Source organism: Microtus ochrogaster, linkage group LG7_11 (assembly GCF_000317375.1).
Source record: "Microtus ochrogaster isolate Prairie Vole_2 linkage group LG7_11, MicOch1.0, whole genome shotgun sequence".
Lineage (NCBI taxonomy): Eukaryota > Metazoa > Chordata > Mammalia > Rodentia > Cricetidae > Microtus > Microtus ochrogaster.
In genome coordinates this window covers 3,536,685-3,550,580 of record NC_022032.1, presented here as the reverse complement: position 1 = coordinate 3,550,580, position 13,896 = coordinate 3,536,685, and the positions used below count along the sequence as shown (strand labels likewise).

At 42.5% G+C, this 13,896-nt stretch overlaps 1 protein-coding gene across 1 annotated transcript in view; it reads right to left on the bottom strand.

The window, feature by feature from the left end:
- Window positions 1-815: 815 nt before the first annotated feature.
- The window catches only part of Kcnu1 (potassium calcium-activated channel subfamily U member 1), a 58,233-nt gene continuing 45,152 nt past the window's right edge, over window positions 816-13,896 (bottom strand). The window contains exons 21-26 of the mRNA XM_026786857.1: window positions 12,144-12,368; window positions 6,779-6,965; window positions 4,736-4,810; window positions 3,047-3,186; window positions 2,364-2,558; window positions 816-1,114 (exon numbers count right to left, since the gene is read on the bottom strand). Coding sequence (XP_026642658.1) covers window positions 989-1,114; window positions 2,364-2,558; window positions 3,047-3,186; window positions 4,736-4,810; window positions 6,779-6,965; window positions 12,144-12,368 — 948 coding nt within the window. The 3' untranslated portion in view covers window positions 816-988. The remainder of the gene's footprint in view (window positions 1,115-2,363; window positions 2,559-3,046; window positions 3,187-4,735; window positions 4,811-6,778; window positions 6,966-12,143; window positions 12,369-13,896) is intronic.

Below are 13,896 nucleotides of genomic sequence, written 5' to 3'. Positions count from 1 at the left end.
CCAAAGCCACAGAGAAACCCTGTCTCAAAAAACCCAAACACACACACACACACACACACACACACACACACACACACACACACACACAATGACTCCTACCTTAGATCATTCATTTGTCGCTTCTCTTGTTAATATACTGTTCTTCCTTCTCTCACTTCTTCTGCCCCTCCCTCTCTTTCTCCTTCTCACTCGAGCCCACTATTTTGAGTAATTTTATTTGTGCTCTGCCTGGAATGGGTTTGACCAACCTATTTCTATGCTTCCATGTTTTCACTTCTCCCTGATACTAACTGTTTTCGTGCCCATGGTGACAGTGCTGGCTTGGAACTGCATGGTTGTGCTGTTGGAGATTTCCCTCCTTTCTTTCCCCTTTCCCCATTGATCCAGATAGATTTTCTCTCTTTCCCACAGCTAGCAGAATGACCTTCTTTTAATAAAATTGGAGTCTGGACACAGTACACTGATGATTTAGGAATACAAACCACAACTAGCTGGGAGGCAGTGACACACGCCTTTAATCCCAGCACTTGGGAGGCAGAGGCGCGCAGATCTCTGTGAGTTCAAGGTCAGCCTGACCTACAAGAGCTAGCACCAAAACAACACAGAGAAACCCTGTCACAAAAAACTAAAATAAAATAAAATAAAAAGCCCACAAACCCCTGTGACTAGAAGGAAGCATTCATTAAACATTCCCCAGAGAATCCTGCAGGAAATCAGGGCATCTCTCTGACATAGCAGCAGCTTCATGGGTGGAGGTGGGCCATGAGAGAATTCTTATTTAAAGTCTATGTTTTACTTTTCAGTAGGGACAGAATCTGTAGTCTCCTTACAAGGTTAATGTTCATGGGATTCTGACCACAGTCTTCCATATTCTTACACCATTATCTAGCCCCTACATCCTGCTCCTGGTTTAAAGCTCTGGACATGGCTTTCATGAGACAAAGTGGCCTTGGTTCTCATACTTAAAAAGTATCTAGTACTTTTCAAATCAGCATACTCCCCTTTTGTGTTCCAGGTTCTGTTTCTTTTCATCCATCACACGGTATAAGCCGACACATAGGATCCCGTAATTATCTAAGGAGCCACAGAACAGTTGTCCAAAGGTTTTCCTTGGCTGGGAAGAGAACAGAACAACAGGGGTTGCTAAGCACTTTAATCAAAGAGTTGTAAGAACTTGAGTTTTGTCTGCCCACTCTTTGCTGCAGGCGTCTAGAGGCCCTAACCGTCATCCACCTGCTTGTGACAGCAGTGAAAGCGGGCAGTATGCGTTGAGGCACACTCAGCGCTGTGGTCTTAAGAGCATACTCCTTTGAAGGGGCCATGCTCATATCCACTGGCTTTACAAAAGATGTCTCCTTGTTCACGTGTGTCTTCACCATAACACTGAACAGGTAGCTGGATACAGTGCCAATCAAAACGAAACATAAAGCAAACCCTGAGAAGTAGCTCACTTGTGATCAGGCTGCACGCTACTCTGGTTCCCGAATGAAGTGATGCCCCTCTGGAAGCTGCCCGTGGTGTTATCTTGTGATAGTCTGCCTTTTGTCTGCTCTCTGGTCAAGAAAGTGTCGGCATATTCCACGAACCGGCGACATCCTTAGACCCAGACCCAGAGTTCTGCTTGACTGCAGCTAGCCTGACCAGAATTCTTTAGCCATTGCAGGTTTTGAGACAGTAGTAAGAACCTGGACCATACTCCTTAGCTGGACCCCTGCTGTGACATGGTTGAAATTGCAGTGACCTCAGCTAAGCCTCAGTTTCTTGCTCTGCTAAATGGATTTAGTTACTTAACTCATGTCATCCCTGTATGACTAAACACAAAAGACTGGAACAGACACACAGTAGATCCTGGGCTTCAGGGAAAGCTGAGGTCAAGGGGACTGCAAATGACAACAGCCTTACTGCTGCATCGTCTCACGATAAGGTGAGGTGCAAGAGAGGCCACGTGTAAGAGAGAAGGGAGGAGGCCAAGCCCATCCTTCTACTGATACCCAAGCCCTGCTAGTGACATCTAGTCCATCATACCCCGTCAATCTTTTAATGGCTCCTCCTTCAACACCATTGCATTAGGGACTGAGTTTCCAATACAGGATCCACAGGGGACACCTTCGGACATAATGTTGGGCCTCTCTGATGTTGCTTGCACATTGAGCTGGAGGATGGAGAAAACCACTTTCTTCTCTACCTCTTGAGATTGTTGCAAAGAATAAACACAACAGTGTGCAGACACGTTAGCTGTAACACTGGATCTACTAGTTATTATTCCTGTGCTAAGTCATACATGAACTCAAGCAGCCTAGACCATTGAAACTCAGCGAGTTAATGAAGTAGGAAATACACTATGGTAACAGCAGTATACTCACCTCAATGTCTGATAGAATGGTGTTTTCTAAAGAAAGAAGCCCCAGCTTACACCGCGACCTTCTAGACATGATTGTGTCACTGTCTTCATGTATCCCGTAGTACTTGTCCTGAACCAAACACTGTTCCATCTGAGCGCTGATACCTCCTGTCACTAGCATCTGAAGTAATTCCAGGACATGATGGTTATAGAAGGCCTGGAAAACATAGGCAAGCTATGTGTGAAATCGTAGGTGTCACCATTTGAAATGGGCCTCGTGGCGCAGAACGCGTCTTTTCATTGTTGCTATCAAAATGGAGTGCATGTTGGCAGTTTGGGTAGAAAGCTGGTTTAGTCAAAGCAAGGAGAAAATAAGGCAAGTCTAGTTCCTAGGGAGCAGACACTGAAATGTGAGTCATGGGGCTGATATCCCAGAGTCCTCTCCCTCCATAAGTGACCAGAGTAGTGTGTCAAGCCACAATATCCAAAGGGTCATCAATGTACCCAACCCCTACCCCAGGCATATGGAATCTCTGCACCAGCACTGCGAGATCATAACCTTGAAGCTGTGAAAAACCGAGAAGGTGAAATAATGCCTGTGAAGTTGCCTTTTTGGAAAATTTAAAAGAGGTCAGAAAGGTGAGCAGTGGCCTCCCACAGGGGGCCTTTTCCTTTTCCTGGGGACTTTGACTCATCTGTACCTACCGTGGCCAGAAGAGAATCCAAGAAGTTGTCTGAAAAGACAGTACCCCTGGCGAAGGAAGTGCTGAGATGCAGCCTCGCTCCTTTGAGTGTCCCGTTCATTCCACCCATTTGCTCAATCAAGTGGATGTTGGAGGGATTCTCTGTAAGACAAGATGAAAAGGCAGGGGGCTGGAGAGATGGCTCAGAGGTTAAGAGCATTGCCTGCTCTTCCAAAGGTCCTGAGTTCAATTCCCAGCAACCACATGGTTACAACCAGCTGTAATGAGGTCTGGTGCCCTCTTCTGGCCTGCAGGCATACACACAGACAGAATATTGTATACATAATAAAGAAATAAATAAATAAATAAATAAATAAATGTATATTTTAAAAAAAAAAAAAGATGAAAAGGCAAGGCCAGCATACACAGAAAAATGAGAGCTTGCTGCCTGTATTCCCAAGCTCAGTCCTCTCGGGCACAGCAAGCTCTACCCTTGGGCTTTTCTTCATGTCCCTCCGATGGTTGTTCAATCAGTAAAGTGCTTGCCACACACGCAGGGATTTATGTAAACAAACAAACAAATAAAACAACAGGATGAAAAGATGACTCAGCAGGTCAGAGCACTGGCTGCTCTTCCAGAGGACCTGGGTTCGTTTCCCAGCACCCACATGGTGGCTCACAGTTGTCTGGAATTCCAGTTCCAAGGATCCCATACCTTCTTTTGGCCTCTGTGAGTACCAGGTATGCATGTGATACACAGACATGCAGGCAAAAAACACCCATAAACATAAATAAAAATAATAAATAAAACAATGAGAAGCTAGGCATGGACATTCATGCTTATGTCCCAGTACTGAAGGTATAGAGACAGATGGGCCCCTGGAACTCTCTGGCTAGTTGCATTGGCTCATTTGGTGAGCTACAGGCCAATGAGAGACCCTGTCTCAAAAAACCAAAGTGTGATCCGAAGAGATGGCCCAGTGGGTAGAAGCACTTGTTGTCAACTTAATGACCCAATTTTGATTCCTGGGACCCATGTGGTGAAAGATGAAAAACACCAATCTGATGGTTCCTCTAGTCTATACACAGACCACCTGTCTGATGGTGTCCTCTGGCCTATACATACACACAGGCTTAAGACTTTGTCTTAATTCTGCTGGGTCATTTAAACCAGAGACCTCAAAATTCCTCCCCACTCTCTCTTAGGTTGTATATGCTCTACCAAAGCCAGACCCAAGGCTCCCATTTTATCCTGACCCTTTCCAGCAAAGAAGAGCAAAGACTGAGGGTCTGGCAGGTGACTAGTTAGTGTGACAGTCATTGTCTGTTTCCAAGTCTTTGGATGAACAAACCCCGTGGTCCCTGCCGAGTGACAGAACATATCTCATCTCCTCCCACCACTTTAATTTACCATTTCTTCTAATTATAGACTTAAAATTTTGAGAGTCAGAGATAGTTAAAAGGGAGAAAACAATTAAGCTATACATTCAACTGGCAGCCATCTAGGCATCAAGGTTGTTACCAGTGACTGACAGGTGCTGGTTCAGTTTCTTCACACAGGCTTCGATGGATGATGTCACCAATGGATACCCAAATAGCACTGAAAGGTTTCTGGGGCCTATTCTGGTTTCTTAGTCCTCTGACTGTGAATTCTAGAATGACCGTGAGACAAAAATCTCTCCCTTGAATATTCCACTTACAAGCAACTTACTCAGTTCAGTGAGAATGGGGATCTGCTGGTATCTTCTTTCCTGGTATTTACTGAAGCTGGATGCAGAACTGGCTCCTACAGACAATAAGAGATGATGACAAGAACAATAAACAGCTCGTAAAACTTGGCTGGACGCACAGTAACACTGTGTGACCCGATGCTTTAGCTCAGCAATCTTACTTTCTAGTCCATAGCTCAAATTCATTTCTGAATTTTGGAAAAAAGTCTACCATAATCGTCCCCTGGTATCTTCAGAAAGTGGAGTCCGTTAAGAACCAATCCTTGGAAGCTCAAGCCCTTTCTCAGAAAATGCCAGTTATTTGTGTATCACTGATGTACATTCTCATAAACACCTTACCTTACCTCAGATGCCTGATAATACCTAATACCATGAAATGGCTATAATAATGTTTACAGAGCAATGATGTAAAATCTGTATGTTTTTAGATGTTTTATATAGATGCATTTTCCCTAGAATATCTTCTGTCTGTGGTTGGGGATGAAATGCAAAACCCACAGTAAAGAGGGTTGACTGTATTCACTTGCTACTCCTTTGAAAGGGATGGTACATGGTGTATGTGTATGCACGTGTGTGTGTGTGTGTGTGTGTGTGTGTATGCATGTGACAAAAGTGTCCAAGCAGTAAAGTGTTAGTGTTTAAGTAGCATTTCAGCCACATTAATATACTTATAGAACTTGGAGGAAACCAACTTCTAACGATTGGTGCCGCTGCTTCATGGGTGCTTCTGAAGACCCTGCAGTGGACTTCTGGCCCCTAATATGATCTGCTACCTCAAGATCCTCTAGAGGATATTGCTTGTATCTTTTTTCCTGCTCCTCAGAATCGAGTGGTACCCCACTCTGAGAACCCTGCCTCCACCTGGGATACCTTGGGATTCTGTACACAAGAGATTGATGTGGAGGGAGTGACATTCAGAATCCCGCACTGTCTAGGTTTGCCAACCTGTTCCCCTTGCAGTGTGGCAGGGTAGTAATCAGAGCAAGACTGGAAACCCTCCAGGCTTCCCAAAGACATGTCCAGGAGGCCTAGTGCTCTTATGGATCCTCTGGAAAGTCCACACTTGTGTCCCCACCCCTCAGCCTCCCTGGATGAATCTCTAGGGAACGGGCTGGCTTGGCTTCCTATGTGAGTTCATCAGAATGTCAGGAAGATCTCCCGACCTTATAAAAGGCTCACCAGATATGAAGGGGTAAAATTCCTCAATCTCGGTGCTGCTGGCCTTTGTGTGGGGCTGCCCCATGCACTGAAAGCTGTTTGCCAAACAGCATGTGTGACCTTACCAAGAGATGGCAGCATCTCTCCAGTTATGACAACCAAAACAGTCACCACTGACCTAGGGAAATACAAAGAAGACTGACTGTCCACCATCAATGGCCATCCTCCAGCCCCCGATATAGAACCTAATACATCAGAGAAAATCAGCATCTTTTTGCTTAATTAATAAAAGATGGAAAAAATATTTGGCTCAGTGTGATGGGCACACTTTTGACCTCAGCACTTGGGAGATAGTGGCAGGTGGATTGCTGCGAGTTCAAGGCCATCCTGATCTACATAGTGCATTCTAGGACACATGAGACCCTGTCTTTAAAAAATAGAATTAATTTTTTAAATCTTTCTATCCTATAAAGAAAGTTAAGTTTTAAACAATAACTGAAAAACACCCATAAGAGTAAAAAAGAATTGATTAATACAACTTGTTATCATAACATAGTAGTTGCTACACTTTCCAATATTAGATTAACAGCAAAAATAATGCCTCTTACATTTCAGTGCCTTTTTCCTTAAAATTGGAAACCAGTGTACATGAATTCAACCTTGAAGATGGATATGGGTTTTCACATGACTCTGAACTCCAGAGGAAATAACTTGGTTATTCCTACCATAATATTATCACAGTCAGAAAATCTGTGACATCTGTCCCAATTCGTCTTGCTCCTCACAACTCAAGTATTTGGGGAGGATTTAATTATCTCTCCTTATCCCACCCTCCCTAGGCCCTTCCCCTCAGGAGTTGTTCTGACCTGGCACTGAAGGTATCGGGGTAGGGCAGCTGATCCGCAGGGACTGGATGTTGAGGGTGGCCGTGATAGTCTCAGTGTCCACCAGAATCTGGCTGCTCAGTGGCTTGTACGGGGATGCTAAGATCGCACACATGGAACAGTGCTCTATGCTGACCGCATGCAGATCTCCAGTGTACAGTGCAGATCCCTAGGGGGAGAGTTCCACGTTGGGAAGGGGTCGTCAGATGGACAGGTCTGAGATCGTGGCTCATGGAGCCGGGTCTTTGTGGGTGATGCAGGTTTTGAGCTAAAGACTCTACTGGCTTGACTAACAATTATCAGTTGTCTGATACATTGTCCTGGAAATTGTTAGTGTCTTATTGTGGATTGATGTGACAGATCCCTCTCAGAGATCTGAGTTTGGATGAGACAAAGGAGAATGATGGGGAGCAAGAATCCATTTTGACAACTCAAGTAAGAGAAAAGAAAGCAAAAGGTGACCATGGCGATGAAAAAGTCAAAGAAAGGAGGCATCACGGAGCTATAGGTTAATTCTATATCTCTCAGCCTTGCTAGTAGGCCATCCCTCCTGTATTCTCATGTAGCTAGTAATGTAGCCCCATCTTTAGGATGCTTGGGGTTTGTCCTGGTCAACATTTCTACTGCCATGAGGAAGCACCATGACCAAAAGCAACTTGGGGAGGAAAGGGTTTAATTCAGCTTATACTTACACCCTACAGTTCATCACAGAAGGAAGTCAACGTAGTAACTCAAACAGGTAGGAACCTAGAGACAGGAACTGATACAGAGGACACAGAGGAGTGCTTCTTCTGGTAGTCCTGCACCACCCACAGTGACCTAGGCCCTCCCACATAAATTATCAATCAAGAAAATGTACCACAGGTGGGAGCATTTTCTCAATTGAGGTTCCCTCTTCCCAAATGACTCTAGATTGAGTCAAGTTGACATCAAACTAGTCAGCACAAATGATCTCTTGTCAGTTTGATACAGACACATCATTTTAATCCATAACTTTTTCTTTCTTGTTTATCCCCACAATATCGTATTAATGTTAATATCAGAACATGAATAATTTTTGAAGTTCCACAGCATTTAAAAATTTAGTCTTTTAAAAACATCTATAGTTTCTATCAATGTTCAAAGCCTCTTCAAAATATACAAATATCCAAAGTCTCTTAACCATAGGATCCTATAAAATAAAAATAATTTATCCAAGAAGAATCAGGACATAGAATCAAAGCAAAGTAAAACAAATTCAATAGCATATAATTCAGTCTCAGACTTTTGGGATTCAAACACAATTTTCTAGGCTCCAAAGGGCTTGCAATAGTACACATAGCTCATCTCATAAGCTCAGGCCAGCTCCACTCCATAGCTGCTGCTGTCCTTGGTGGTTGGCCCAGGTAATGGAATTTCCACTCTGAGTCCTGCTGCAACTGGGCTGTATTTTCACCAAAAGACTCTCATAGACTTTCTTCAGGGACTACATGGAACAAAGCCTCAACTTTATCTCTGACTAATTCAGTCCTGAGTCTTCTGTTTGTTTCAACTGAGGCTTCACCTTCACCATTGGCCTCTACTGGCCTCTCATAAAGTCTCAGCTACTCTCCATGACTCCTTGATGCCTCCAAAACAGTGTCTTACACTTTACAGAGTTCAGGTACTACCATAAGGTACAGACAGCCTTGGCTTTCCTGTGCTGAGTCTGAGGAAATCCTCCAAGATTAATGATCCTGGATGATGCTGGTCTCTTCTCAATCACCACTTAATCTCACCTCCATCCAATCAGCATCAATTGTCCTAATAAAGCAAAGGTTTCACCTTAGTGGTTCTAGTCTCTTCTTACTCATAGTCAGTTCTTCAATCCTAATTGACCAGAACCACAGATTCTCAAAGCTCCAAAAATTGAACAGCACCGACAGACTCTTTAACGAACTATTAAATTCCTTCTGAAATTCCACAAGCCTCCATTATCTGAGCTGCTTTGAGCATTATTTTCAAAGTTCAAACAAAAGTTCATTCAGCTGAACACACAAATGGCTTCTCCAGCCCAAAGTTCCAAGGTCCTTCTACAATCTTATCTAAAACATGGTCAGGTCTGTCACAGAAACACCCCCATGAAAGGGTCTGATATTGATCATTCGTGACACTGGCTAAGGCTGGAGAGTTCTAGGTATCTTCTCTCTTGTTGAGTAGAGCGAAGCAGGGAGGATGAGGGACAGGGACTTCATGGTGGCTTTTTAAAAAACAGCAAATCCAATTTGCTTTTTAGAAAATCAGTGTTTCTCACACACTGCCAGTGTTATTTTATTAGACATTCAAATGCTCTGGTGCATTTCCACAGTGCTTATAATGGAATTTTCATCCATGAATGTGGTGGCACAGCTAGGGGTACAAGCCTATCAAAGTTCAATGTAAATAAAATGTCACCTAGAGTGGCATACATTCACACTGTAGTCTGTCTTAGCCCGTTCTTCTGCCTCTGTAACTGGGAAATTTATGAAGAAAAGAAATTCATTTCCCATAATTCCACAGTCTAGGAAATCCAAGAGAGAAGGGCCACATCTTATGAAGGCCTTCCTACTGCATCTGAGTGGGGTTAGGGGGTGGGGACCCAGCAAGTGTGCACACAGGACAGAGCATGAGGCCGCCTTCCCCTTTCATCAGGTCCCACTCCAGAGTGGCCAGCCCTTCTCACAGCTGCAGCATTAACACACGGGAGCAGAGTCCTCATGCCTGGTCACTTCCTCTAGGTCCCACCTCTCAGCACAGTCACAGTGAGAAAGTGCCATTCCAACCACAGGTTCATTGCAATAGGGGAGACAGAGGCCCTCCTCTCCATCTCCTCCCTGTGATGGCCCCGTGTGGCTGTGTGTCCCATTATGATGTGACCAGAAAAGATGAGTAAGTCAGAACCCAAAGGCCCAGCCAGCACGAGCTTAGGTTTAAGTAAGGAAGAAGCAGACTGTAAAACACAGAGAAATTCTCATTATACACAGTCTATAAAATATGCTAGTCTGAACACAAACTCAGGAGCCTTTGTAGGAGGAGGGCCCGCTTGTTTGTCCTGGCTGCCCAGAACTGAAATAACCACACAGAAACTCTATTAATTAAATCACTGCTTGGCTCATAAGCTCTAACTTCTTATTGGATAACACTTACATCTTAATTTAACCCATTTCTTGTATATCACCATGAGGTCATGGCCTACCAGCAAAGAGTTTCAGCACGACTATCTCTGGCAGCAGATCCATGGCATCTTTCTGACTCTTTCCTTCTCCCAGCATTCAGTTCTGTCTTCCCCACCTACCTAAGTTCTGCCCTATCAACAGGCCAAGACAGTTTCTTTATTCATTAGCCAAGAAAAGCAACACACAGACAGAAGGACCTCCCACACAATTTCCCCTTTTCTGTTTAAACAAAAAGAAAAGCTTTTAACTTTAACATAGTAAAATTACATATAACAAACAGTTATTATCAAGCAAGAATTACAGTTACAACATTTATGTCTACTTTATCTTTTATCATAACTATAATAGGATAAGGAATATATAAGGAAAACTATAATGATAAATTCTTCAACTTCATCAAAGACTCCAGAAGGATATAATATTACCTAAGTAAACAGGAAGTGCATTGAAAGCAACTTCCAAAACTCTAGAATTGTCAGAGACATCTTGCTGCCTCGACAGTTACCCAAAGTTCTTCTGTACTGTTGGGGCATCCATCTTCAGCCTACAGGCCCATAATATCCAGCAGATACTATGAAGTAGGAAATTTAAAAGACAGGTATGCCTATGTTGGCAGTTTGCCAGTCACTTTCTTCTGTATCCTGCAGAATGTCTTGAAGACTCTTTCATGAAGCAGGAACCCCGAAGGATCATCTCACCTTTAGGCAAGTTCAGCAGTCATTTCTCTGTGGATCCTGCATGTCCAGTTCATCTAACAAACTCCATAAGGAGCCTCTTTGATGCCCATCTTCCTCTTGAAGTAGATTGTTACTGCCAGGAGCAGATGCGTTTTATTGTCATGAAAAGTCCTAAATTTTTAAAACATTTAAATGCCATATTCTGAAGGTCTCTGAAAGATTTGAAGAATACTTTTCCATCTGAAATACATCTCTGTACATCTAGAAAATCTAACATGACTATAAGCTTGACTATTATAGATGAGTATCTATTAACTTATATTTCTTAATTATACACTACATTTTAAATGAGCAACTCAAACACAATACCTTAATCAAGATCAGAAATACATATACATATAATATAATTGACCTTAAAATTGCATCAATAAACCAAGATCCATACCAATGGAAATCTCTATAGCATATCTATATCATATCCCCCCTTAAATGTAAACAAACAATTATGAACAATATTTGGGAATATGGGCATAGTTATTTCTCTCCAAACTGCTTCCTGCTGCTTATTGGGCAAAGTAATTTTCTTTTTAGGGTGTTTACAGCAACCTTGGGGTCTTGTTCCATGAAACTACTATATTGATCTGGAAGCAATCCAAAGGTTCTCATCTTCTGTGGAAACAAAAGAAGGACCTCTTTTCCAAAGCAACTTATCATTAGACTCAAATTTGGAAGTCAAGATACCTTTATGTTGGTTTAACTTAGCAGTTCATACAATGAAATGTCTCTCTATACTTAGCTCATTCACAGTCAAAATATTCAAAGAAAACACAATAATATACATAATCCAGACTCTCTGTGAATTTTTCATATTTACATGGCTTATTTTTACTCTATTGTTTTTAATATTTAATTATCTTCACTCCTTTAATCTATGACTGTTTGTCTTTGTCAAAGCTTTATATTCTTTTTCTTCTCTTTCCCAAGCCTACGAACATTTATCCAACACTGTGAGTCATCTGGATTTGTCTGTAATTATTTTCTGACCAGAAGTGCTTCTTAAAATGCTAAGTGCTTCTTAAAACTTAAGCCGTGCAATTATTATGGTATATACATACTTGTTGCTTCCTTGTTGGCCCAGTCTAAAACTTAAGCTGCGCAATTACTATGATATATACTGTACTGCCTGCTAGCTCCACACAGTTCACCATGGCCTCCCATACCAAGCCTTAATGTCTGGATTTAAATCCTCCTCTTTCTACTCACCTGTTCTGTGATCTTGGAAAAGCTACCTACTTGGAAACCTACTGTTTCCATACCTAAGGTTTGGCATTTTTATGTTCTACCCCATATGATTATTTAGAGGATTAAATGAAGTAATATAGGCAAACTGTGGCTGGTTTCTGGCACACAGTAGGTACCATGTAATTGCAAACTATAAATATAGTTACTATCACCATAAATACTAGTACTACATCATTATCCTCATGTATTGCTTACAGGAAAAATGTATATCTGGGGAAAGTTCCGGAGAAATCGCCATTCTCTCTGGAAGTATTCCAGAGCCCCGATAAACACAATGTCCTTTAGCTCTTGCCGGGTGTAGTTGCTGGCTCTCAGGGGCATCACAAAGTTCCGGAGCCCAATGAGGGCTGATTGGGCATCTCCAAACACACATGCTACAATGTGGTTCCGAAACACAGGTTTTGACTTGTCAGACCGTTTCTAAGGAGACACATGCCAGACTCAGGTCAGTTTCACAGACTGGTAAGAGTTCTGCAATGAGCCCCACCTCCTTCCCCTCCTGACTTTGTCTCCAGAGCAGTACTTTTATAGGCTAATAAAATCAACTGCTTACACAAAAATGGATCTTACAGGTGCAGCTACAGCATATATATATAATGTATATATTTACACATGCACATATATAATACATATGAAGGAAGTTCACACATACACACACATGGGGTATGCATCTGTGCACTCTTTGCTTTCTAAAGCTTCTTTTTTTAAAATATTTATTTATTATGTATACAATATTCTGTCTGTGTGTATGCCTGCAGGCCAGAAGAGAGTACCAGGCCTCATTATAGATGGTTGTGAGCCACCATGTGGTTGCTGGGAATTGAACTCAGGACCTTTGGAAGAGCAGGCAATGCTCTTACCCTCTGAGCCATCTCTCCAGCCCCTAAAGCTTCTTTCAGTATGAACTGAATCAATTAAAAGTCAGGTCAGTATCATTATTCTGATGTGTCAAGTACGGTTGAATATGGCAGGTTCATATGATTACATCTAATAACTGAACTGATTTGATAAATTCTTTATTAAGTTGAGGAAATTCATTGTGAAGTTAAAACCATGAGCTGCTTCTCTGAGGATCAAGGCTCGGCTCCCAGCTCCCACCTTGAGTGGCTCACAGCTGCCTCCAACTCCATATCTGGGGGAGATCTGATGCCCTCTCCTGGCCCCCAGGAGTACCCACACATATGTGGTAGACACAAGAACACATGTACACAATCTTATTTTAAAACTCCTTTGATACAAACAGAGAACTTGGAGAGGAGGCACCAGAAGACTCAATTTTGAATTTTGTCTCTATCTTAGCTGTGTAAATAAACAAGCTGTTTAACTTTCAATTTTTCTGTTTAAATGTTTGAAATAGTAAATCTTTTGTGTGGAAATTGAGTAACACTGAAAGCGTGCTCTCCAACAGGTGTCAATCAACTTCGATTTTTGTTGAGCTCCTAAACTGGGTTTTTGTTTGTTTCTTTGTTCAGGGGTGATTTCTTGTTTTGTTTTCTGCTTATTTTTAAAAATTATTGTATTAGTGTATTGCCTCCATGCATGACTGTGCACTACATGTGTACGTTATGCACATAGAGGCCAGGAAAGGGGACTGGGTCCCCTGAACTAGAGCTACAGACAGTTGTGAGACACGATGTGGGTGTTAGGAATCGAACTTGGGTCCTTTGAGGAGCAGCCAGTGTTCTTAACTACTGAGCCATCTTTTCAGCCCTCAAGTGTGTGCATGTGTGTATGTGTGTGCATATAGGTGTGTGTGTGCATGTGTGCGTGAATTTCTGTGTGTGTTTTGAAATAGGATATCATGGTGTAGCCTTGGCTGACTTAGAACTCATTATATAGACCAAGCTGGCCTCCAATTCACAAAGACCCACCTGTCTTTGTCTCCTATGTGCTGGGGGCTAAAAGTGTATACCACTACACCCCACCCAAAGTCTAAAGTTAGAGGTGT